Raw genomic sequence first — 25,469 nt, 5'->3', positions numbered from 1 at the left:
GGCCCCAGCTCCATCATCTGCCTCCCCATAGAGACACAAAGACTCTAATACCATATAAAACCTTTTTATATAAACTCACGCCCACCTCCCTCTGTCCCTCCCTGTCCCTTCTCGTCCTGGTGAGCATCAGGGACACTGGTATCCGGGCCGCCCCCACACCACCAGAGCTGAAGCTGACATTCAAGGTGGACGTTGCGCATGGAGAGCAGGGGAAGGTCCACCTCCTCCTCCCCCTCGTCCCCACTCTCCGTGGGCTCCGGAAACGCACGCTGACCGGAGCCAGTGGCCAGCAGAGGCAGGCTAGGGTGCAGGCTGTAGGGAGAGATGGGCGGCGCCAGTCAGCACCATGAGCCAGGATGCTTGCTCCCTCAGGGATTTACCTTTCTCCCCAACCCAAGCCCCCAAATCTGCAGAATTAACTTATGACCTCACTCCATTGGTGCAGTCCTTCTGGGGCAGGAAGCTCAGCACTGGCTCCGGCCTCCCCTCGTGCCCAGCCGCACCGGTGTCCCACACGGAGACAGCCCCGCTTGTGCTGCCGCTCACTAGGAATTGCCCGCTCCTGGGGAAGAGAGGAGAGGCTTGCTGGCATGCAGGCATCACTGGGGGCAGGAACCCTGCACGGTCAGGGGCTGGGACCCTACAGGTGGGCTCTGGCATCCCTGGGGGCATCAAGACCCTGGGCAGGAAGGGCCCACAGTCACTCACGGGTCCAGATCAAAGTAGATGCGCTGATTGGTGGTCACTTCACGACTCAGGGACCACAGTGGACGCCCAGGCTGCCGGAGATCCCAGCACAGAAGCTCAGCATCCTAAGGACAAAGAACAGGAGCCTAGAATCGTTTCCACCCTCCACTCCCCCACTCCCAACACATGCCTGCTTCCCTCCAGTTTTATAAGCACTCCTTTAGCTGGGTTGATTTTTTTTTTCCCATGCCCATCTCCCAACACAGCACAGACTACATCCCCACTCCTGCCTTTTACCCCCCTGCTTTGGGATCTCAGAACATGATCCCTACCTTACGGGCTCCTGAAAAGAAGCGATTCCCATCGGGGTGGAAACAGAGGTGGGTGATGCCCCCTTGGTGCCCTCCCAGCAAGGCAAGAGGGGAGCCATCGTCCCAGGTGTACAGACCCAGGGAGCGCCCGTAGGAGCCACAGGCATAGAGGGGCTGGGTTGGACTGAAGGCTATGCAGGAGATGATGCCGCTCTGGCCCTGCTTTTTTGCTAGAAAGGGAAGGAACAAAGTCGGGGAGAGGGCAAGAGCACCTGGCATTAACCACGCTAATCAGAGGTGCACCTCTGTCTCCCGTCCCAGAGCCCATGTGCTGGACTCAGTGCCTCCCCCACCCCGTTCGTTTTAAGCAGGATGAAGACCTCTGATGCTCCCTAGATCCTTCTATCCCCTGCAAAGCCCCACTTCTTCCCTCTCAAACCTGTTTTTCCTTGAAGGGCTGGAAAGCAGAAGGCTTATAGGAAAAGGGAATCAGCTTTACCTCCAGTTTCCTGGAGATACCAAGATTTTGGAGATCAAAAGGTACAGGGCACGGGGCTCAAAAGCGAACCAGCTCTTTACCCAGAGGTAAAGTTTCGTCGCCTCCCTGAGTCTGTTTTCTTCCCTGCGCACTGGGCCCAACCTGCCCCACAGGTCTGTACTGAGGATGATGTGACCCCCGCCTCAACCCTGCACGTGACCCCCTGGCTCACACAAGGCCCCTCTGCACGTGGCTGGGCCCTTTTCTCTCCTCCTCCCTCAGAGGCGTGGACTGCTTACCAAACGTGGCTCGGACCTCACAGTCGCGGCCGGGCCGGGACGTGGAGAAGATACGCACGGTCCGGTTGAAGCCACAGAAGAGCTGGGAGCCATCCGGGGAGAAGCAGAGTGAGTGGGCTGCCGTCAGCTCGTCCTGGGGGTGGGAAAGGGCTGGAAATAGGCCTAGCAAAGAGCCTCAGCCATTCTCAAGGAAGGAGAGCTGGGCCAGGACGAGCCCTGGGACTGGGCGGGGAGGTCCCTACCAGGTGGTTGTAGGAGCGAAAGGAAGCCCGGAGCTCTCCAGTGAAGGCATCCCAGATGTGAATCGGGTTCTCCCGGCTGCTGCTGGCCACGCTGAGAGAGACACGGACACTGAGGCCCCAGTGCTGTCAAAGGAAGGGGAGGAAGCCAACTGACCGGCCCTCTCAGCTCACATCTGAAGGGCACAGCAAGCTTTCCTCCTCCTGAGACCCCTGACTCTCTCAGTGGAGGGTCCCCTTGAAATGGGGGCGGCGGGGAGGGGAGGCGAAAGACATCACTTACTAGGAGGTGTCTGGTTGGGCTGAAGACATCAGAGAATACCAGCAGTAATCATAGATGGTGTCGCCTTCCACCATTCGAAGGACGGGAGCCTGGACAGAGATGCGGGGATGCCTGGGTCACTGGCGGGAAAAGGAGGCCCACTCGGAAATCTAGCAGTTTTATGGCAGAGGGAGATGCTCTGTGGGCACTTAACCAGGTAGGAGAAGGCAGAAGGCAGATCCTGAAGAACAGGATCTTGATCTCAAAGTTCAAGGTTTAGCTCAGACTTTAACATCAGACTTGGGCCACCAAAAGCCATGCAGATTTACCCTTTTGCTTTTTCAACACTTAGAGAGGAAGAAACAAGTAATATCCCAACCCAGAAACAAAGAACCAACCAATGATACAAATATCTACCGAGTGCCTACCAGGCGCCATTTGATCCTCTAAAAAAAATTACTGAACAGTTCAAACAAGCAAAGAAGTATTAAAACAAAGCCAAACAAACCCTGTGAGTTCTCCACGTAGCTTAAGAAGCAAAATATTTTACCAAACGGTTAAAACCTCTTCCCAGTGAAACCCTCCCTCAGAGGTAAACACCATCCTGAATTTATCACTCTCGTGTATTTCTTTAGGAATACATTCAGACAGAGAAAAAAACAATATATACCATGGTCTTGTGTGCTGTTAAACTTAATATGAAAGGTAGCGAGCTGTATGCATCCCACCGCAATTGTGAGATTACGGTGACACACTGGGCTCAAATTCATGCATCTTCCCTGCTGTACAGTGCTCCACTCACCCATCCCTCTCCACTGACAGTCACTGGTGTTTTCCCAATTTCTGGCTAGTGTGCTGTAACATTCTGGTACCCGTGTGGGAGGGCTTCTCTGCAGTTTCTGCTAAAGAGGGAATCACTGGGGTTCTACAGTCTGCGCTCTGCCAGCTCTACTAGATCATGTCACGTTTTTCCCAAAGTGCTCATCCAAATTTACTCTCCCCCCAGCAGCGTGTACGAGCGCCTGTTGCTCTGCATCCCCTTGGTGTTGTCAGACTTTCAAATTTTTCTCAATTTGAAGGCTGTGAAATGGTATTTCATTACGATATAAACTGGCGTTTCTCAATATCTAACCAGTGAAGTTAGACATTTTTGTGTTTAAGGGCACCTTTTCCTAGTTTTTGCTCAGTTTTCTCCTAGGTTGTTGCTTTCTTCTTACTGACTTGAAGGAAATCTTTACATCAGTTGGATACCAGTCCTTTGGCGGGGTGACGTCACCCCTTTGGCCCCTGGGTGATGTCACCCAGCCGTGAATGCAGGGTCCACTTCTCCACCCTGAACCCTTGCATCCGACTGCCTGGTGGAAAGCTCCACTGGGGCATCCCACGGGGTCCTCAAACTCAGTTTCTCTGGAACAGACCCAGCCTCTGCAGCCTGTGAACCTGCTGCTCCTCCTGGGCTCCCCACCCAGTTCTCAAGCCTGAAATGTGAGCACCTTGACTACTACTACCCTTCACTCCCTTTCCTCTCCTGGTCCAACCCAAGGCCAGAGCTTGCCAACTGCACCTCCTAGGTTCGCCTGAACCTGTCCCCTTGCCTTCAATCCCACGTGAAGCCACTGCCTTCTTGCTAGCATTTCTACACGTTCCCCCAGCCTCCCTGCACCCCACACTCCAATCTGCCCCTCCATTCTCCACCCTGCAGCCACACTGAGGCCCCTGGAATCCTGTACAGCATCACTCTCCTGCTTAAAACATTGCAATGCCTCCCCAAAACCCTCGGTATAAAACCCAATCTCCTATGAAGCCTTCCCTTACCAGGCGTCTACGCCATACCCACCTTTCCAGGCTCATCCCTCATCCCTGTATTCACTCTTGTAATAGCTCCACGTCCCATCATCCTGACTCTCAGTTCCTAGAAGGTGCCAACTCCCTACACTCCTGAACTGCACGCTTTCACACACACTAGTCTCCAAGTCTGGAATAGTCTTCCTTCACTTCCCCCAGCGACTCTTCCTGGTTGAATCCTAATCATCCTTTGGGTCTCTTAGACACTTCCTCCACTGGGAAGCCTCCCCAACCCCTCGAGCTGAGCCAGGTGCCCCGCTCCACGTTCCAAGAGCCCTCTGTGCCCTCCACGCTACAGTGTACCCATCTGAGAAGGCAGGAATCACGTCTGTCTTGCTCACCACTGTTTCCCCAACACCTAGTGTACAATCAGCAGTCAAATGTTTTAATGGGAAAAGGAAACAGAAGACCGTTCCAATAACATAAGGCCCAAAATAATAGCAACTTGAATTAAAACAGAGGCAGTCAAGTGAAGTGGATAGATTAGGAAGATCACAAGAACTTGATGGGATTTGGTAATTAACTGGACATGGGGGTTAGGGAAAAGGAAGATTAAAGGAGGAGACCCTGGCTTCTGGTTTGGATACCTGAGGTCACCAAGATGGTGGAAGGACTTGGGGTGCACAGGAAGGCTATGAGATGCCAATGTCCTCGGTGAGTTGGGGAGAATCAGACAGCATAAGCGTCAAAGAAAAGTTTTTACAAAGTGAAAGAGCAATTGTCTGGATATAGCATTTAGGAATGAGGACACTCCCTCTCCAACCTGAGATATGTGGGGCACAGAGGATGCACAGTCCCTCCCAGAGAGGGTACAGGAAAGCGAAAGCCTCAGGCAAGAGCCACGGGGTACAGAGAGTACTCAGCGAAGAAGTGGAGAGTTAGAAACAGGAGTTCCAGAAAGCTCTGTGAAAAGGTGGAGAAGGGAGGGGAGGAATTGGGAAACTATGGTGGGAAGAAGCAGTACACAGATGTACGAAAATACCCCAAAATATCCTACCCCAATTTCCCCACCTATACAAATGTTGTCCATTTCCATACTAAACTTGCAGACATTAAAAATGAAAATGCCTAATGAGTATTTAGGTATTTAGGCTATGATAGAATTGGTACACTCATATTGCCAACAGCAATAATAATAATAATAAAAAGAATAAGCAGCACAAAAAGCTTTCGAAAACAAATTGACTATCTGTATCACAAGACTTAAAAAAGAGATATTGATTCTCTCTGACCTGGGGTGTTTCTTACTTGTAAAATTTCTCTGATTCTCTGAAGAATCTCCATCAAAACACATGGAGATGTTCACTGAAAAATAATTTATGATATAAAAATCCTGGAAACAACCCAAAAGTCCAAAACAGGTGAACAGGTAAGAAAACTATCATAGGCAGTCAGTGAAATACCATACACCATTAAGCATAACTATGAACACTGGAACACCGTGAAAAACATTTACGATATGATTGTTAAAAGAAAAAACAGTGTACAAAACCATCTACCAAAGAGTTACAACCACAGAGAGAGCTCCAGTGCCTGGACAGAGCTTGGAAAGAATGTAGAAAAACTTAAAGGGCTGAATCTTGTAGAGTGGTAGGTAACAATGCCTTTTTTCCCTTTTTTTTTCAGCCACACCACGCAGCCTGTGGGATCTTAGCTCCCTCACCAGGGACTGAACCTGGGCCCTTGGCAATGAGAGCACCGAACCGTAACCACTGGACCGCCAGGGAATTCCCACCTTTTTCCCTTTTTAACATTCTCATTTTTCTCAAGTGAATGTGTACAATAAATATTTGACCTCTCACATTTCCAGTCTCCTCTAACTACCCCTACTCCAGAACTCTTTCAGGCTGGCTGTGCCACGCCCACCCAGCCCTGGTTTCTGGACACCACTGGTTTCTGTTCCAGGAACCAGGGCTAGGCGTGCCTTACAGCTTGCACACAGAATTCACATGTCTGCAGCCTCCGATCTCACAGAGATGCAGGTTAGGCAGGCGTTCAGGACCGTCCCCGGAACGCACCCTTCTTTCACCATCAAGGCCCGGCACTCCCACGAACCTCAGGCCCCAAAGAAGTCCCAGGCTTCCGGGCCATCTGGTCTCACCACCACCTGCTCGCTGCTCAACACATTCCCTGATCGGCCCCAATCCCACACTCCTCCCTGCCCCCCAAATCCTTACCCCTTGGCCTCTGAAATTCCCACTCTAGAATCTTCAAACTCCCTTATCTTGCATCTTCTCGGAATGCCCTGTCCACCCACCTGGACCTGCCCGATGCTGTGGCTTTCTCAGGCTGAAATGTCTTTCATTCTCACCCTCCTCCTCAGTACAAACATCAAGGTCATTTCCAAATCTTTTCACCCCTCCAAACTCCACCTCCTCTGCAGTTCCTGCCATCACATTAGCTCCCTGTTTTTGTTTCCCTCCCTCATTCACTGAGACTTTCATCTCCTGGTTCAGTCTCTCGCTCCCCACAAATACTGTTACTCTCGGTGACGTGCACTTCCACCAGGACTTTGAGCTTGCAGTTCTCTCTGCCCAGCATATTCTTCCCCAAAATATCACGTTGGTTCACTCCCTGACTCCCTCAGATCTCTGCTCAAATGGCACCTGAATAGTGAAGGCTTCTCCGACCGCCCTTTTTATTTTTATTTTTGGCTGCACCGCACGGTTTGCAGGATCTTAGTTCCCAGACCAGGGATTGAACCCGGGGCCATGGCAGTGAAAGCACCAAATCCTAACCACTGGACTGCCAGGGAATGCCCCCAACCTCCCTTTTTAAAATTGCAATGAATTCCCCCAGTCCTCCTCTCTGCTTTATCGTTCTCCGTGGTAATTGTCAGATATATATTTCACTGTGTTATTTCTTTATTGCCTGTTTCTCACACTAGAATAGAAGCTTCACAAAGACACAGACTTTTGTCTGTTTTGTTCCTGACTGACCCCTAGCAGCTAAAAACAAGCCTGGCACATAGAATGCGCTCAATGAAAACTTGTTGAATGAATGAATCAATGAAAGAATGAATAAAAACACCCAACACCCTGGCCTCTGCCATTCCTTGACTTCCTTAGCACCCACGGCCGTGGCCCTCACTCTACACCAGGGGCCCACTCCCAGTCGAGTCATCACTACAATCTCTGACCACCATCTCCAACCCACCCAGCTCCCTTGCTCTGCCATTTCCACCACAATTGTTCAGCTTCATCAGAAACCCATTCACAATCCATTTTCTTACCCACTTTACACTCTGGTCAAGCACAACAGGTGTACCCCTGCAGACACTCTCGAAGTATCCCTGCAGACACTCTCGAAACACCCCTTGTCTTTCTCTCCTGGCAAACCCCAGCCAGACCTCCTATTCCTTCTAGTCCATGCTTGCATCCAACTAACACCAAGGACTACTAGCATGTACTGAACACTGACTACATGCCAGGCAATACTTTAAGCACTTTACCCTAATTCTTTTTTTTTTTTTTTGGCTGTGCCACACAGCGTGCAGGATATTAGTTCCCCCACCAGGGACCCAACCCGTGCCTCATGCAGTGGAAGCATGGAATCTGAAACACTGGACCGCCAGGGAAGTCCTACCCTAATTCTTTTAATCCTCGCCACAACTCTATGAGGTGGGTGCTATTATTATCATCCTCATTTTACAAACAAAGAAACTACAGTCAACTTACTGGGGAAAGATGCACAACCATGCTAACTGGTCTCACTTTACATGGTTGACAACAAATTTCTAGTGGGCACTGAGCAAAGAATAGCAATGCTACTCTACACCAAGCATTCCTTGGTGGTTTTGATTTTCTTCTCCCCAGGACCGATCATCTCACACCTTCTGCTCTCTCCCCACAACACTCTGCTTTCAGCTGATAACATCCCCTTTATGCTTCACTGAGAAGCCAAGAGACAGAGACACCCAAATCTTCCCACGACCAAACAGCTGCCTCTGAACGCATCCTCTGCCTTTCTTCCCATGGCAAGGAAGGGTTCTGCGCCTGTCAGTCTAGTCCTTCAATGTGCTCTGGATCCTGTCTTCACCCAGCCACGCAGGGACTTCGTCACCATCCCCGACAACAGCAGCAATTCCTCCCTCTCTTGCAGGGTAATTCTGACCTCACAGAAGCATCTTGTTCACCTTTCTTTAGCCCCACATTCCCTCCGGTCACCATTCCATTTCTCAGCTCCCTTTCACAGGAAAACACTTCCAAAGAATTCTCTCTTCCTCCTACCCTAATTACCTTCTACCTCCAGCACTTCTCTGAAAGTGCTCTCGTCAAGGTCACTATGTCTTCTTGGGTCATTCTCTAAATTTGCCCTCACTCTTAACAGCATGAGACATGACTCTTTGCCTCCACTTTTATAATTTCTCCTGCACCCACCTCCATGTGCTGGAGTGTTCCAGGCTCTGCTTGAGCCTTCTTCTTCATCTACACTCTCTCTTGAGATTGACTCCGTTCTCAAGACACAAGATACCATCGACATGCTCTCCCGCTTCCAAAGTATATCCCTAGCGCCCTTCGCAAAGTCTCTCCTTAGCTTTACATTTCACATTTAAAGTATCTAAAAGCCCAGATTTCCCTGGTGGCGCAGTGGTTAAGAATCCGCCTGCCAGTGCAGGAGACACGGGTTTGAGCCCTGGTCTGGGAAGATTGCACATGCCGCGGAGCAACTAAGCCCATGAGCCAAAACTACTGAGCCTGCGCTCTAGAGCCCGCGAGCCACAACTACTGAGCCCACTTGCCACAACTACTGAAGCCTGTGTGCCTAGAGCCTGTGCTCCACAACAAGAGAAGCCACCACAATGAAGAGTAGCCCTCGCTCACCACAACTAGAGAAAAGCCCGTGCACAGCAACGAAGACCCAACACAGCCAAAAATAAATAAATAAATAAATTTATTTATTTATTTATAATAAAGTTATTTTTTAAAAATAAAAAAAATAAAGTACCTAAAAACCCTTGACTTCTGTCCCAATACCTCTTCATATCCTCTGAGTAAACTGTACCCCCATCCACCCAATTGACTTCCAAGTCCTGTGAAATGTACTTCAAATCCACCCACATCTATCTCACCTGGTATCACCCTAGCACAAGCCAACATCATTTCTCGCCTGGACCCTGATAAATGCCTCCTAATGAGTCTCCACTCTTGCCCACTCACAATCTATTCTCTAGCCGTCATTTTGTTCTTCTCTTTTAAAATCTCTCCCACGGCTTCCCCAAAAACACTCCAAATGCCCTACCCACAAGATCTGACAAGATGTGGCTGCTAGCCACCTCTCCACCCTCACCAGGCTTTCCCCCTCACTGGCCTTGGTCCAGGCACACTGGCTTTCTTTCTGTTCCTTGAATACACAAAGCTCTTCCCCAGCTCTGGGTCTTTGTAGCATCTTTGCCTCTTCCTAGAACGCTCTTTCTACAGCTCTTCACATGACTGATCTCATCATCCTTCAGGTCTCAGCTCAAATGTCTCTTTTTCAGAGAGCCCCTCCCTGACCGACCGTTTTATCTAAAGCGGCATCCTCTAGTTAGTCTCTCCTCATTCTGTTGATTTCCTTCGTAGCATTTATTATGATCTGTAATGAACTTGATTATTTATTGGACTACGTTTGTTGTCTATGTCCCATACAAGAAAGCAAAGCAGCTCTTCATCTGTCACATTCATTACTTTATCCCAACACCAAACACAGTAAGTGACACACTGGTAGTCATTCAATAAATACCTATAAGTCAATTAAAAACCACTGTGAGAAAAAAAAAAAAAAAAAAACCACCGTGAGAAATCCACTAGTCTTTTATGGAAAACACATATTCTTAACTAAAGAAGGACAAACACCTCTTTAAATGACTTCAGAATTCAGGGTAGAAAATGCTACCTGTGGAACCTCATGGTGAGATGTCCTGCCTGTGAACAGGAAACATGTGGACTGTACTTTCTCCATCTACAGGAAGGAATTAAATGCGCAGTGTCTGATGAAGGGGCAGAGTTAGCTCCTACCCTTACCATTTCTGCATATTCCAGCTGCTCCCCCTCATTGTACAGCTCTGGGGGCAGGTTGTAAATCCGCAGGATGTTATCAGCACTATTGGTCAAGATGCAGGAACCATCAGGGGCCCTAGGAGTAGGAAAGAGTTAGAAAGCTGGATTTCTATACAAGGGACCTGTATTTTCCACATGTAGGACTAGGGCTGAGCTGACCTCTGATATAGGTAAGCACCCCCAAGACCTTGAGGAAGTAGAAGACACACAATCACAAATGAAATTTTTTTTTTTTTTTTTGTGGTACGGGGGCCTCTCACTGTTGTGGCCTCTCCCGTTGCAGAGCACAGGCTCCGGACGTGCAGGCTCAGCGGCCATGGCTCACGGGTCCAGCCGCTCCGCGGCATGTGCGATCTTCCCGGACCAGGGCACGAACCCGTGTCCCCTGCATCGGCAGGCGGACTCTCAACCACTGCGCCACCAGGGAAGCCCACAAATGAAATTCAAACTCAATCCAGAGGAATTCTTATTCCTTCTCCCACCATGGTGGATCCTTCTCCCAGATAACTGGGGTATTTTAAGGTGGAAATCCTGAGCGTGATTATCTCCCTGCCCCATTATGCTTACTTACCACTTACAGCCTTTCAAGAAGTTCTCAGGTTGGGTGCTGAACTCTGACCAGGAACCGCTGAGAAACCGAGGTACCTGGGAGAAGCTGTAGCTCCAGACGCTGGAAGGAAGATGGGGGAACAACAAACCTGGGTTCACCAAAGCAAAGTGGAAATGGGCCTGGAGAAGTGGGGCTGAGGACTGGCGGATAAGATATATCTCACACTTCCAATCTCCACAGATTCCTGAGCCACCTGCTATCACCACTTACGTGTATCCCTCATCCTCTGGAGTGGGTTCCTCAGACACACCTTCCACGTCTTCTCCGGGCCCCAACTCTGGCCTGTTCGTTTTTTCTGCAGGAAGGCTCACATTTTCAGAAAGTTCTTGCTCTTCGACTCGAGGGCTCAACTCACTAGGAATACCAAACCCTGTTTCCAGGGGAATGGAGAGAGAAGCTGGGTCCCCCTCCTCCAGCTCCTGGGACACAGCTGAGACAGCCATGGGATCTGGGGACACCCGGGGCGGATCATCGCCATCGGGTGTCAGTGGCATCAGTTCAGGGTCCGTATTTTTATCCATCGGGGAAGCCTGAGGAGAGAGAGGGGCTGGAGCTGGGGCCCGGTCTGAAGGAAAGCAGTCCGGAGCTAACAGTGGCGCCTCCGGTGTCTTCATACTGCAGAGGAAGCGCGGCAGACATTGGCCGCGGCCAAGCAGTTCTCTTCCCGCCGGCTACCAGCTGCCGGGCCCGCGGAACGGCCAAGACCGCTTCAAAGTTCGCACGGATCGGGATGCAGAACTGGAGAAACCCACCAGTGCCTTCCTTCTTCCCCCGGGAGGGGGCAGAAGGCCAGGAGAACCGCGGAACAGCAACGTTAGAAAGCACGGCGCTCTTCAGCCTGCTCGGTCGCTACGAGCCACCTCTTCTCGCGGGATTTGGGCACACCTTTCCATTGGACCTCCACATCCCGGATCAGACTTCGCGGGCGACCCACGGAGGGACAGGGCAGGGACGTAACAGGTCACGGGTTATGTTCCCATCAAGCCCTGGGGCTCCTAGTGGCTGCTGGGAGTTGTAGTCCAAAGGCTTCTGCCTCGGCGAGAAGTGCCTGAGCTCCCCCTGCGGTCTTCCGCGATCATTCTTAAAGCACCTACTCCTCTCCCCCACCTGCAGAGGGCGATAGCGCTATGTTTGATTTTACAGGTTTTAAGCCTCTTTTGCATCTCATTCGCTAAATTCTTCAGACCTCCGTCTCTTTTCATTCATTCAATAAATATTTATTACTGAACTATTACTTGCTACCCAGTACTGTACTAGGCACTGGGAAATACAACAATGAATAAGATAGTAGACAAGGTCTCTGCCCTCCTAAGGCTTAGGTTGCTGTGTATTCAAGGCAAGGAACAAATCATTTCAGAAAGTGATAGGGGCTGTGACATTTTAGCTGTTGAGTACAAACTATCCAGCTATTTAGGAAGAGGAGTTTTCCAGGCAGAGGGAATGACAAGTGCAAAGGCTTTCTTCCTTTCACCTTCATATTTGACACAGTGGCAGAATTCTACCAAAATGGTTTCCACCAATTGTGCCCTCACGGCTCTGGCTCGTCGAACTTCCCCACCCCAAATTCTCAGTAGCTACAGTACCAATACTGCTAGAATCCTGACTCTCCCCGCAACCTCCTCTCCTAATCTCAGTTCCCATCGCCTCCGCCCGCAGGGGAATTGCTTGCCCTTACTTGTCATGGCGACTGTCCAGCTTTGTGCCAGGAGCCTCGCGAGGGTTGCTGGGATTGGGATTTTCCCCTCCCACGTGCTCCGGACTGGCGCTAAAAGTTTTGAGCTCTTCAAAAGTCCAGAGCTACCATCCTGGCCGCAGGTAGTAGCTGGGGTCCGGGGTCACCTGGCGTCCAGCCTCGGAGCGTGCATCCCAGGACGGTGACACGCTCCCCTGAGCTTCGGGTAAGCTCTTGACTGAGCCTCATGTGTCCTCTGTGAGTCACGGGCTCTCGGCTCCGTGTATTTTCAGCTCGTGGGAATAGAGGGGGCTGGGGGCGGGGCACTGGGGATTTAGCGATTTTGGGGGGGAATGCAAGCTTGGCTAGCGGCACCAACAGAGGAATGCAATGTTGGGAGGCCCGAGTGTAGATGATGGGGATGTTAGGACCAACCGAACTCCAAGCTGAACACTTGGGCGGGGGAGTGGGGCTTTGGGGAAACTTGAGCCGGCCTAAGGCGTTCTTCCAACCATTACCACCCCATCCCAGGGTGTGGGGGATTCCGAAATAAGACGCACAAAGCATCAAGGTCTGAGAATTTCGGATCTCGGAACTTTGGGGATTCGTGGCTCGGGATTTTAGAGCGTATGGCATCCCAGTGGAACCTCGGGCTCCATTCCGAAGTGGTTATTCGGGGTGATCCGGGAAGGCCAAGCTGCTAAGGTCCCATAACTTCCGGATCTTTGTCCTTCCTGGAGTGCTCTTTCCAAATGGCCCGTGGCTCCGCTAGAAGGAGAAAATCCGGTTAAAGACTGTCAGTCGTGGAAGTGGGACGTGCTAAATGAGAGATTTGCCCCCGAAGCCCGGCAGACCTAACCCAGCCTGAGAGGCCCGGGAGTCCTGTTATTGTTTGACTCTACATTTACATTTCTGCCACTTGCAGGAGCATTTCCGGTTTCTTTTTTCGGAACAGACCACTATTCACCCTATGTGAGGGAAGTAGAAAGAGAAAAGGTCTTTTAGACTAGTTCCTATTGCTTGCAGAGGGAGGCTGATAACCCCCTTTACTTTTTATTTTCCCCCCCCTCCTGGACTACTTAGCTACGGCTTTTGGAAAGGAAGAGGTATTCGTTTTCATGCAAACCTCAATCCCTCCCCCCTCTTTGAATGGTGTGCTCCACCCCGGTCGACTGCTAACCAGGCGGACGCTACCATTGCGTGGGATGGTTTGTTTTTTTGCTTTAAGTGTCTGAGGGCAGACCCTGGGTATTTTCGAGAATGGGTACATCTGAGCATTAAACGATAAAAGAGTGTAACGATGGGTCGTTTGTTTGTGGCGGAGAAACAATTTCTTCTGTATTCGGCTTTGGGCTGAGACATTCCTATTTCGGACGCAGAGTGAACGTCTTGAAGCGGAAGGGGCGGGGCTTGGAGAGGGGCGGGGCCCGAGGTCTTCTGTGCAGCTCTCCAGTCCCGGCTAGTTCTGGCCTGCGGGAGGCGGCGAACCCCGCGCGAAGTCCGACCCGTAACCATTTTTCCCGCATTTTCATCGTTTAGGGCGCGGTCGCCTACCACGCACCTGCTACGAACCAGACACAGTGCGCTGTACTTGCGTGCTTTTTTCTAAATTGGGGGTAGCATTTACACCCGCCGCCTATCAAAATACAAGTTTCTTTTGCTTCTTCCCTATCTTTGACCCCCTACCTTTATTTTGATTTGTGTCACCGTGGATTATTTTTGCCTGTTGGAGAACTTCTTATATCTGTGAAATTCACCCATTTTATTGCATGTATCAGTGTATCCGTACTTTGCTCCTTTTTATTTTAATATATTCCTCTGAATGAATAAACCATCGATTGTTTATGCATTCTTTTGATGGCCTTTGAGTTGTTTCCCATTTGAGATTATTTTGAATAAAGCTGCTATCAGCATTCTTGTACAATTACTTCTGTAGTCATGTTTTTATGTTTCTTGGATAAATCCTTAGGAGTGGAATTGTTGGGTCATAGAGTGAGGAGTAGATCTATATATTTTTTTAATTCTATTAAAAAGTTTTAATTATTCAAAGTGGTTGTACCATTTTACACTCCCACCAGCAGGATATATCCTGTTTTGGGATTTGGTTTGTCAGTCTCTCTAATGTGGCCATCATTGCGGTTTCATTTTGCAGTTCTCTGTTAACTATGTTCAACAGTTTGCATGTGCTTATTGGCCATTTCTGTGTTACATGTGAAGAGAGAATGGGTACATCTGAGCATTAAACGATGAGTCTTTTCCCCATTTTTAAAATTGGTGTATTTGCTTTTTGTGTTGTTGAGGTGTTGAAGTTATTTGTACATTCTGGATAGGAAGAGTGTATCTTTTGTCAGATACGTGTATTTTCTCCTGACCTGTTGCTTGCTTCTTTGTTTAACAGCTCTTAAGAGGACCAGAAGATTCTTTTTTCTCTTAAGTGGTTGCTGTGACCTGTTTAGGAAATCTTAGCCCAAGGTCATGAAGATATTCTCTTATAGTTTCTCATATATTTTCTTCTAGAACCTTCTAACTTTAGGTTTTACATTTAGGTCTGTGAGCCATAATTAATTAACTGATAATTAAGAATTTTTTCACGATGTGAGGTCAAGGTTCTGTTTTATTTTTTCTTATGGATATCCAGTTGTTCTAGCTCCACTTGTTGAAATAGCCTTCCTTTCCCCACTGAATTGCTTTAATTGGAGTGCTTGGTCCATTTACATGTAATGCAATTATTGTTACATTTGGGTTTAAATCTGCTGTCTCAGTGGTATTTCCTATCCTTTGTTCTTCACTTCAAATACTTGAGGAAGAAACAAAACCAATCTCACATAAACTCTTTCAGAATATAGAGGAAGTAACATTGCCCAACTCATTTTATGAGGCCAGCGTAATGCTGTCAGCATATATATGCAAAAACCTGACAAACTTTAGCAAATCACGCCTAGTAATATATAAAAATGATAAATATATCGTCCCCAAGTAGAGTTCATCCCTGGACTGCAACGTTGATTTAACATTCAAAAAATCAATCAGTGTAATTTGCCACATTAACAGATTAAAGGGTAAAAATCCTATGATCAACTTCAATAGATGCATAAAAAGCTGTTGACAGTATGCAACACCTGTTTGTGATTTTAAAAGAAAAACCAACCTCCCAGCAAACTAGCAGAGGAAACTTCCTCAGTGTGATACAGTGCACCCCCAATCAAGTTACCATTAACAACATACCTAATAGTGACAGACCAGAGTGAATGCTTTTCCTCTAAGATAAGGATTTGACTCTGGCCTCTTCAGCATTGTAAATTAGAGGTCTTAACCAGGCAAGAGAAAGAAACGTAACAATTGGAAAAGAAGAAATTAAATTGCTTTATTCACAGATGGTATGATTGTGTACACAAGAAGTCCTAATAGAAAATTCATTTTCACACTATGAGGACTAATAAGTGATTGTAGCAAAGGTACAAGTTTCAAAGGCAATATACATACATTGTATTTTTATATAATAGCAACCTTGAATCCAAAGTCAAAAACATGGCATACTCAGGGATAGATTTAACAAAAGATGGACAAGAGCTCCATATTGAAAACTGCAAAATACTGCTGAGAGAATTTAGGAAGATTTAAATAACGGAGAGATACCGTATTCATGGATTAGAACACTTATTGGTGTTAAGGTGTCTGTACTCTTCAGAATGATTTAACTCAATGACTTAAAACATTGTTTGTAGAAATTGACAAGCTGATTCCGAAATGAAACAGTGGTACAAAGTTGGAGGTCTTAAGATACCCGATATCAAGATTACTGTAAAGCTACAGTAGGACAACAACCAATGAATAGAGTATGGGAAAAGACATAAATATGGTAAATGATTTTCTACAAAGGCACCAAAGTGAATCAGTTGGGAAAGGAAAGTCTTTCAACAAACAGTGCTGAAACAACTGAAGCAGAAAAATGGATTTTGCCCTCTACCTCACACCATACACAACAGTTAATTTGACATGGTTAATAGCCCTGAACATAAAACTTTCACAACATCTTTGTCTTGGTAGGGGTGGGTTACAGAGCTGTATCAAAATTTGTCAAGTTTTGTGATCAAAATAGTATGATGCCATTTCAACCTTTGTACGTTTTACCTCAAAAACATTTGTGGGGTTGTGGGGAGTGGCTAGAGGTATAGATGAGACAAAAAAGGCAGAATGTTGATTATTCTTGAAGCTGTGTGATGGGTACTTGGGACATTTTTCTGTTTACCTTTTTATATGGTTAAAATTTTCCATGATTTCTATTTATTTTTCTTTTTTAGATATTTTTTATTTTGGAAAAATACAGGTACAAAAGTAACATAACACATATCCCCACCAAATAATTTTAACACTTAACATTCTGTCTTATTTTTGTCCATATTTTAATTACACAAGTAATGTATGGATACCATCTTTTTAAATTTTTCTTTGTTAATGAAGCTAAAACCTCCTTTGACTCTACCCTCAGTACCCTAAGCATACATCCCCCTCTCCCTGAGACCATCACTATCATAGATTTTGTGAATTTTTATTCTTCTTGCCTGTGTTTCATACTTTTACATACACATGTTTATAAGCGATAGTCATTATATGTATTCATATTTCTATATATATGTATATATATGTTGTTTTGTTTTGTTCCCCCTGTGCTGCCACGCAGCATGCTGGATCTTAGTTCCCCGACCAGGGATCAAACCTGTGCCCCCTCTAGTGGAAGCCCGGAATCCTAACCGCTGGACCACCAGGGAAGTCCCTCATCTTATATTTTTAAATTCCATGAACCAAATTACTGTGTTTTGCTTTTTTCTTGCAAATTGTATTTTCACCCAGCATGTTTGTGAGCTGTATTGGATTACATATACAGATAATTCATTTCCCTAAACCACTGTAATGAATACACCACGTTTCATTTACCTATTTCCTATTGATGGACAGTAAGGTTGTTTCTTGTCACCTGCCATTAGGAACAACGACATGAATATTTTTGTGCAAGACTCCTTCTGTCGCCCCCTGCAACCACTTTTCTAGGACGTCCACCTAGAAGTGGTTTTGTGGAGTAGTAAAATGTATGTGTTTTCAGTTTTACCAGATGCTGCCTTATTTCTTCCCAGAATCAAATTTTTTTTTTTTTATTTTCCCAATCACATAGCTTTCAGCCAAAAATTTTTTTTACATCAGACTCTGGGTGGAGCCAGAGGAGCATAATTATTTAGAGCTTGGGTGTGGCTTCAGACAGCCCAGGTTCAAATCCCTGGCCCTGCCGCCTGGGAGCTTTCTGAGCCTGGGTAATTCCTTTAACCTCAGTTCCTCTCTTCTGATGATAGCACCTACCTTACTGGCTTTTTGAGAGGATTAATGAGATTAGCCCCTGAAAGCAGTGGATCCAGATAAGGTCTATATAAACAGCCACCATTGTTATGATAGGCCGTTGTTATGATGGCGATCAGGCCTGCCCCTCCTTTGGGTCCCAGCTGAGTTTATTGCCTTCCCACCAGGGCTGCCAGTGTAAATGTTCTGCCTCCGCACAACCATCATGACACCCTGATGCTCATACCCATGGGAAGTACCTACTCTGAAGAGGTTTCCTACAGAAAGAAACATTGAGAATTCAGTTGTTGCCGAGGTCTGAGAGAGGGAGACCTCCTATGTCCATGGGGCTGTCTCCCCGCAGTGGGACTGAGACCTTGGCCCACCATCCCAGGACAGCCCCTCCTGGCATGTTTACTAAACAGAGTTGTCTGAAGGAGGGGAACTAGCATGAATGCAGGCAGGACCACAAAAGCCCCACCCCCTCGCAATCACAAAGCTCTCACTTTCCAACAATAATAGAGAACAAATAAAATTGGGATAATCATGTAAAGAGAAGCATCTATTGAGCTCTGACTAAGTGCTAGGTGCTTTTCTCAACTCTTTATATTTCCTATAACAAGTGGGGCCCTATTTTAGAGCAAAGGATGCTAGGCACAGAGAGGTTAAGCAGCCTCCCAAAGTTACACAGCTATTAGATGGTGAGCTTGGGGTGCAGGCCCAGCCTGTCTGCCTCCGGAGCCCAGGCTCTGCCACGTTTGCCATGGGAGCTTTAAGATAAGTGAGGTCATGCAGCAAATTTAAGTGACAATACAACATCAAACCAAGGGCTTCTGAGCCCCATCTCTGTTGACACGAGCCTCCCTTCCATAAAAGTCTCAAAGTTATTTTGATCATCGATCTAGGGGGAACCCTAGTCCTTCTCCCCAAGGCAGATGTTTGGGGTCCCGCTGCTGTCCCCTCTTGCCTTCCTCCATGTACGTTCATGGTCCATCCCCCATCAGCTTTGGGAGCTATGATAAGAGGCCCTTTTGCCAACCTCTCAGTTGGCGGACTTTCATCGCTAAAATCTGCACCTCAGACTTAACTGATTACAAATGAGAGCTCTGCAGGTTAGTCTGTAATGAAGTAAGCCTCTTAATTCTAGACCTTCGAACAGTCATTTTTCATAAAAGCTCATTCACTCACCTGTGTGTGTTGTCGGCTGGTCACTTAACCTCTGTGAGACTTTCTCACCTGTCAAGAGGCAAGTGTGGTTATCGGGACAGATAAGGTAACCCACGTGAAAGGATTTTTTCACACTCTAAATACACAGGAAAGCAGGTTCTGTATCAACATAAAGGTGCAGGTGAACCTTAAGGGAGATTAGAAAAGAGCCGCTTGCTTGGGCGTGGTGCGGGAGGTGTTTGTCAGTGCCATTGAGACAGCAGGAAAAATGTACTGAACAGGGACTTTTTCAGTGGCATGTTTCTGAGCAAAGCTGATGACAAATTTGGCATCAAGAAAGAGGGCATGGTGCTAACAAAAGATCAAGATAAAAAAAATTAATTACATGGGACTGAGTGAACTGGTGAGGATGATTATAATTTTTGTGACTTTCTGTTTGAATAAAAAAAAAAATCCCACAAGGACTCAGAGGCAAAAAATATACAAATCAATTTTCACTGCAAAGTAAAGGAGCTGTTACAGTGGAGGATTCCTGGACTGAATGTCAATATCATGACATAGTGTGAGTGTGTTTCGTGTTTGGTAATTGCAATCATTGTTGCTTTCGTTATGGTGATGCATTTAGAATGCTTGGTGTCAGTCTGTTTATCTCTTGTAAAAATAAAATACAGTGTGTGTGTGTGGAAAAAAAAAAGAATTCACACATGAGAAAAAAAAGAACTATGCATAAAGTCTTACTTACTCTAAGGTTCACCTTGTACCTCTCCTGTCATACAACTCGTCACTTTCCCCATCATATACCACCAAATGCCAAAAAGAAATCTGAGTACTCTGCGGTCATGGCACAGGTATTTCTAAAGAGAGGAACACCTGTTCCAAAATCACTAATCCGAGAATAAATATATGGGGAAATGAACTGGGAACAAAAAGGAAAGAAAGAGGGCATGATGAAACCATTTGAAAGCTGGCCTGAGAGACGAGACGATGGCGGCAGGGCCGTGGCCCGGACCGCAGCCACCGCTCTGTCCCCTTTGTTCCCTCGACCGCTCGTAAACCGCTCATGGCCCGGGTACGTCGATTCACTTATTCACCCCAGTTATTGAGCCCAACCAGGTTCAAGGCATTATGCTGATAACTGGTGAACAAGACAACTTCCCTGCCCTGCCGAAGTTTATATTCCAGTAGAGCAGCGGTCCTCAGCCTTTCTGGCACCAGGGCAGCCAGTGGAGCTCAAGCACCAGAGAAAGGAGAGGGTACTAGGAGATGAGGTCAAAGAGGTGGGCAGGTCCTGGGTCCTGAGGGATTTGTAAGCCGGGGGTGAGGAGCCGTCCCAAGGGAGCAGGTGGGGAATGGGCGGGTCAAGGGAGGTATCTTCCCCCAGATGGAGGGAGTTGGCTGAGAGTTGTTTCAACCTTATTACCACAAAGGAGAGCAGAAACAGGTAGACACTGAGGAAGGCTTCTGGATTCAGTGGTGGGAGGGTTGGAAGTCCCTCTCTGCGTAGTGAGGAGTCGGTGGGGGGGGGGGGTCCTGCCCCCGTAGCAGATCCTCAACACCCTGGCGTGGTCTGCGCACAGGGCGAGGTGACCCTGGGCTGGGTATGTCTCACACTGGATCCTCGCCTTTCTCCCCCCAGTGGCCACACTGCCTCCCAGGGAGCTGTAATGGAGGAGTTGCAGGCAGAACTCGGCGTGGAGCCCCCTCTGAGTCAGGAGACGTTTTCAGACTTGTGGAAACTGTAAGTGGAGGTCTGGAGGGAGGGGCAGGTTCACTGCTGAGCCTCTAATAACCCTGCCCCACCCGAGTCCCCAGTCCCCTAAGTAGAGACCTGTGAGAAGCAAAAACCAGTACTGACTTTCTGCTCTTGTCTTACAGGCTTCCTGAAAACAACCTTCTGGTAAGGGCTGGGCTGCGAGAAGGGCCCAGGGGCTGCAGAGCTGGGGGCTGAGAACCTGGCCTTCTGACTCTTGTCTCTCCCGTCCACAGTCCTCTGAGCTCTCCCCAGCCGTGGATGACCTGCTGCTGTCCCCAGAAGACGTTGCAAACTGGCTGGATGAACGTCCAGATGAAGCCCCCCAAATGCCGGAGCCCCCTGCGCCAGCTGCCCCCACCCCAGCCGCCCCAGCACCAGCCACCTCCTGGCCCCTGTCGTCCTTTGTCCCTTCCCAGAAGACCTACCCTGGCAGCTACGGGTTCCGTCTAGGTTTCCTGCATTCCGGAACAGCCAAGTCTGTAACCTGCACGGTAAGTGGCCCTGAGGGGCTGGCTTCCCTGTACAATTCGATGTGTGGCCCCTGTGCCCCGGGGTTTCTCTGTACGGAACTCTAGGGTTCCACTTCAGCCTTTGGCTTTTTGTCAGTCTTTTTACATTTTACCTAGTTAGTCTATGACCTTTGACCCCAGTCCCAAAGTTGCATTTCCCCCCTTGACCTTGGATTTTCATCCTTCCCATCACATTCTCAGCATCTGTCGTGAGGCCATTCTTTTTTTCTTTTTTCTTCACTCTCATTCATTCTTTGGCTTTTGTAAGTAAGCTTCTGGGATGTAGGAGCCCGACCGTGCCATCTCTAGCTACCCTCCCCCCACAGGACATGGCTTCTAGTCGGTACTTATGCAGTGTTTGTTCATTTGACCCCTAGGTACTTGTGTCCTGACCTTCCATTCATTCTTCCTTCTCCTCCAGTATTCCCCTCCCCTCAACAAGCTGTTTTGCCAGCTGGCCAAGACCTGCCCGGTGCAGCTGTTGGTCAGCTCACCACCCCCGCCCGGCACCCGGGTCCGCGCCATGGCCATCTATAAGAAGTCAGAGTACATGACGGAGGTTGTGAGGCGCTGTCCCCACCATGAGCGCTGCTCTGACTATAGCGACGGTGAGCAGCAGGGGGCTGTGGATGGGCAAGGCTGGTGCCCGGAGCCCCCAAACCCCTAATTCCTCCATGATTGCTCTCAGGTCTGGCCCCTCCTCAGCATCTCATCCGGGTGGAAGGGAATTTACGTGCTGAGTATTTGGACGACAGACACACTTTTCGACACAGCGTGGTGGTGCCCTACGAGCCGCCCGAGGTCTGGTTTGGCCACTGGGGTCTCTGGGGGAAGGGGGTCAGAGGGGTTTGTCAGTGACCATCCAGGTGGGAGATGGAGGGCTTTCTCCTTCCTTGATCTCCCACAACCCGGTGAGGTGTGCAGAGCAGATGGGTTATCCCCATTCCACAGCTGAGGAAACAGAGGCTCACAAAGGCTAACAGCTTCCCCGGGGCTGCATAGCCTCACCTGGGGCCTGTGCTCTCTCCCAGGTTGGCTCTGACTGTACCACCATCCACTACAACTTCATGTGTAACAGCTCCTGCATGGGAGGCATGAACCGGCGGCCCATCCTCACCATCATCACACTGGAAGACTCGAAGTAGGGACAACACGCCGCCCTCCACGCTGGCATGCTCCTCCCTAAGCTCTGCCTCTCTCTGTCCCCTGGGCTCTGCCCTTCACCACTTTCTTCCGTGCTACCAGCCATCTTTCCCTCACTGCATCCCCTTGGTAGACTTCCTCTGCTGCTCCCTCCCAGTTCTCTTTTCTCCGGCTTTGGGATCTCTCTAGCCTGTGGCTTCTCAATCTTCCTGGAGCTGGACCTTAGGATCCATGTAGGATGGGGGTGGTTGGGAGTAGGTGGGGCCTGGTATACAGGAGAACAGGGAGGCGGGGCCCACCCTCCTTACTGCCTTTTGCTTCCCTCTTCTTACCTGGGTAGTGGTAATCTGCTGGGACGGAACAGCTTTGAGGTGCGTGTTTGTGCCTGTCCTGGGAGAGACCGCCGCACAGAGGAAGAAAATTTCCGCAAGAAGGGGCAGTCTTGCCCTGAGCTGCCCACTGGGAGCGCTAAGCGAGGTAAGCAGGCAGGACAAGAGGAGGCAGAGAGGGTGCAGTGCTGCCCAAGATTCACTCTTTTCTCGCCTTTCCTTGCCTGTATTCCAGTACTGCCTACCAGCACCAGCTCCTCTCCACCACAAAAGAAGAAACCACTGGATGGAGAATATTTCACTCTTCAGGTACCAAGTCTGGGAGAGAGAGATGCAGGCTCTTGCCACCACTCAGTGGAGGTTGGATAAGGGAAGAAAAAATATAAATGTAGCAGATGTGAGGTTAAGCCCAGTTTCTCTAGACATCCTTTCCCCGTCCATGGCATTGACTCTTGTAGTTAATATTATTGGGTTGACAGATTTAAGTTTCAAGTCTAGCACTCCAAATGCTATTTTCTTCTTGACTGCTTTGCCTGTATTTAGGACATTTGCCATCAGGGGGCAGTGGTGCCTTGAGACAATGGCTCCTGGTTGTGCCTGACTTCAAACGCCAGCTTGTACCTTAACACACGTTTTAAAGAAGCCTCTTCCAAAAAGAAAATTGTTAAAGAAAGCATAAAAACGGTTTCTATGATTTTGCCTAATACTTCTTTATCCCCTTCCTTCCCTGCCACAGATCCGTGGGCGTGAACGCTTTGAGATGTTCCGAGAGCTGAATGAGGCCTTGGAGCTGAAGGATGCTCAGGCTGGAAAGGAGCCAGGGGAAAGCAGGGCTCACTCTAGGTGAGTGACCCGGGTCCCCTCCCCTGCCTTCCTGTGTTGGAAAACCATGGGATTCCATTCTAATCCTGCCTTCAAGGTAAAAGGCTGGAACCCTGCCATTGGGTCCCAGCCCTGCCCAAACATTCTTTAGTCTTCCTCTACTTTCCTGCCTCTGGGGGTCCAGGGGCATGGATATTTCTTTGCCATTTCTAACAACCCCTAGACCCTCAGAGCTAGGGTCTCAAATAGGGGACTGATAACTGTGGGAGTATAGGACACAGTGTCAGAGTTTGGGGTCAGATCCTCCGCCCTGCAAAGTACTGAGGAGTCCTTTGTGGCCTTGTTACTTCCCTTCCCAGGCTCAGTTTCCTCATTTGTCAAATGGGATAAGGGAAGACTGAGAGGTTAATACCCACAAGTACCCCAAGGTGCTCAGTCAGCATGTCTGCCATTGGTGGTGACCATTTTAACTTAAGTTCTCCTTGCTCCCACCTCAGGCCCTTCAAAGCCCAGGTCCAGGAAGAGGGGCCCAGAGCTTCTCAGTCAGATGATGTCATCTCCCCTCCCCCTCTCTCCTCACAGCCACCTGAAGTCTAAGAAGGGGCAGTCTCCCTCCCGCCATAAAAAACTGATGTTCAAGAGAGAAGGGCCTGACTCAGACTGACATCTTCTGCTTCCTGTCCTCTATTGACACCCCTACCCTCGTTCCCCCCTTCCCTGCCATTTTTTGGGTCTCAGGGGCTTAAACCTCTGCTTGGTGCAGGTGTGCCTCGGAAACACCCTGGAATTCTTCCGTTTGCTTGGCCTGGGGCTCTGCTAAAGAGGTTGGCCTGCACTCATGGTTTTTGGGGGAGGTAGCTGGGGCCTTCCAGCTTAGCTTTTAAGGTTTTCACTGTGGGGAGCATTTGAGAGAGGTAGGAAAACGTTCCTGCATGTGAGGAACATTTTATAACCAGCCATACACTGGGTTGGAAGTCCGGTTCTCTACCATACTAGCCATGGAAGCTATCTTAAGTTGTTGAGTTTCTCCGAACTTGATTGTCCACATTTACGAAATGCCGATAATCATACCTACCTCACGGAGTTTGTTGTGAGGGTTAATGAAATAACGTATGTCTGACCCCCAAACCATCTTTTTATTACATGATGTCTGGGACTTAGTGCCTTTGTGGGTGCTGGTTCTGTGTCCCCCTTGGTGGATGATTTGATAGTTGCTATGACTGGACGGCTGGGCAAGGGGAAGGAATTTCCAAGTCCCTTCGCTCCTGGCCCCGCCAAATCCTATCTAACCTCTTGGTGAACCTCAGCACCCAAGGGGAAATCTCACCCTGTCCCACGTCCTGGAGGATTCCATCCCTGGTGTATCTACCGAGATCTGTTTTATTTCCCTCAAATGCTCAGGCAGATTTCTTTTGTACTCTGCAGGGCACATCTGCATTTGTCACCCGCACCCCTCCTCTTCCCTTTTTATATCCCATTTTTATATTGATTTCTTATTTTACAATAAAACTTTGCTACCACCTGTGTGTCTGAGAGATCGGTGCCAGTGCAGGGTGCCTGGGGCCCACAGTGCAGGGGTGAAGAAGGGGGTGCATTTGGGAGGCAGCCACCTGAGTCTTCAGGGAGCATGTTTGGGGGGCCCAGCGCCCGGGTTCCGGGAGGAGAACAAAGCCTGGTGACTGGGTCAGTCCGCAGGCTGCATGACAATAAGGGAAGGGGTGACTCCATTCATAACTCGGGAACCAACTGTCCCCCTCTCCTCTCCTGCCAAGGCTGGCACAAGGTCTTCTGCTCCTGCTTCTAGGATTGGGCTTCTGCCCCCTCTCAGCCTCTCACCAAGGATTATGGGATTTAAATGTCTGATTTAGCAAGCCTGAGCCTCTGGGGTGGCCATCTGCTCCACAGGAAAGGGGCAGGATACCTGGGTGCCCAAGGGGAAGGAGGGCGGGTGCTAATGGATGAGGAGAGCAGGGGGAG

At 48.8% G+C, this 25,469-nt stretch overlaps 2 protein-coding genes across 3 annotated transcripts; one reads left to right on the top strand and one right to left on the bottom strand.

Moving 5' to 3' along the window:
• Window positions 1-48: 48 nt before the first annotated feature.
• WRAP53 (WD repeat containing antisense to TP53) lies at window positions 49-11,586 on the bottom strand. Its single transcript, XM_027130926.1, has 10 exons — window positions 10,980-11,586; window positions 10,731-10,829; window positions 10,124-10,235; window positions 2,298-2,386; window positions 2,018-2,108; window positions 1,776-1,908; window positions 1,020-1,228; window positions 709-812; window positions 428-562; window positions 49-312 (listed from the first exon to the last, which is right to left on the bottom strand). The coding sequence occupies exons 1-10, from the start codon at window positions 11,381-11,383 to the stop codon at window positions 66-68; spliced, it is 1,623 nt and encodes a 540-aa protein (XP_026986727.1). The 5' UTR covers window positions 11,384-11,586; the 3' UTR covers window positions 49-65.
• Window positions 11,587-12,534: 948 nt separating this feature from the next.
• Window positions 12,535-25,014, top strand: TP53 (tumor protein p53). Of its 2 annotated transcripts, none has more exons than XM_027130928.1 (11): window positions 12,535-12,667; window positions 20,573-20,674; window positions 20,812-20,833; window positions 20,923-21,180; window positions 21,620-21,806; window positions 21,887-21,999; window positions 22,230-22,339; window positions 22,682-22,818; window positions 22,906-22,979; window positions 23,407-23,513; window positions 24,075-25,014. In XM_027130928.1, exons 2-11 carry the CDS (start codon window positions 20,601-20,603, stop codon window positions 24,154-24,156), a joined length of 1,164 nt encoding a protein of 387 aa, XP_026986729.1. In that variant the 5' UTR covers window positions 12,535-12,667; window positions 20,573-20,600; the 3' UTR covers window positions 24,157-25,014. The 2 variants fall into 2 exon arrangements, with proteins under 2 accessions (XP_026986729.1, XP_026986728.1); XM_027130927.1 differs by having other exon boundaries at window positions 12,550-12,699.
• The last annotated feature ends 455 nt before the right edge of the window (window positions 25,015-25,469 follow it).

Source organism: Aethalodelphis obliquidens, unplaced genomic scaffold (assembly GCF_003676395.1).
Source record: "Aethalodelphis obliquidens isolate GAN/ISIS:26980383/991018 unplaced genomic scaffold, ASM367639v1 scaffold38, whole genome shotgun sequence".
Lineage (NCBI taxonomy): Eukaryota > Metazoa > Chordata > Mammalia > Artiodactyla > Delphinidae > Aethalodelphis > Aethalodelphis obliquidens.
Note: the sequence above shows the minus strand (reverse complement) of the source record. Positions and strands in the feature narration are given on the sequence as shown.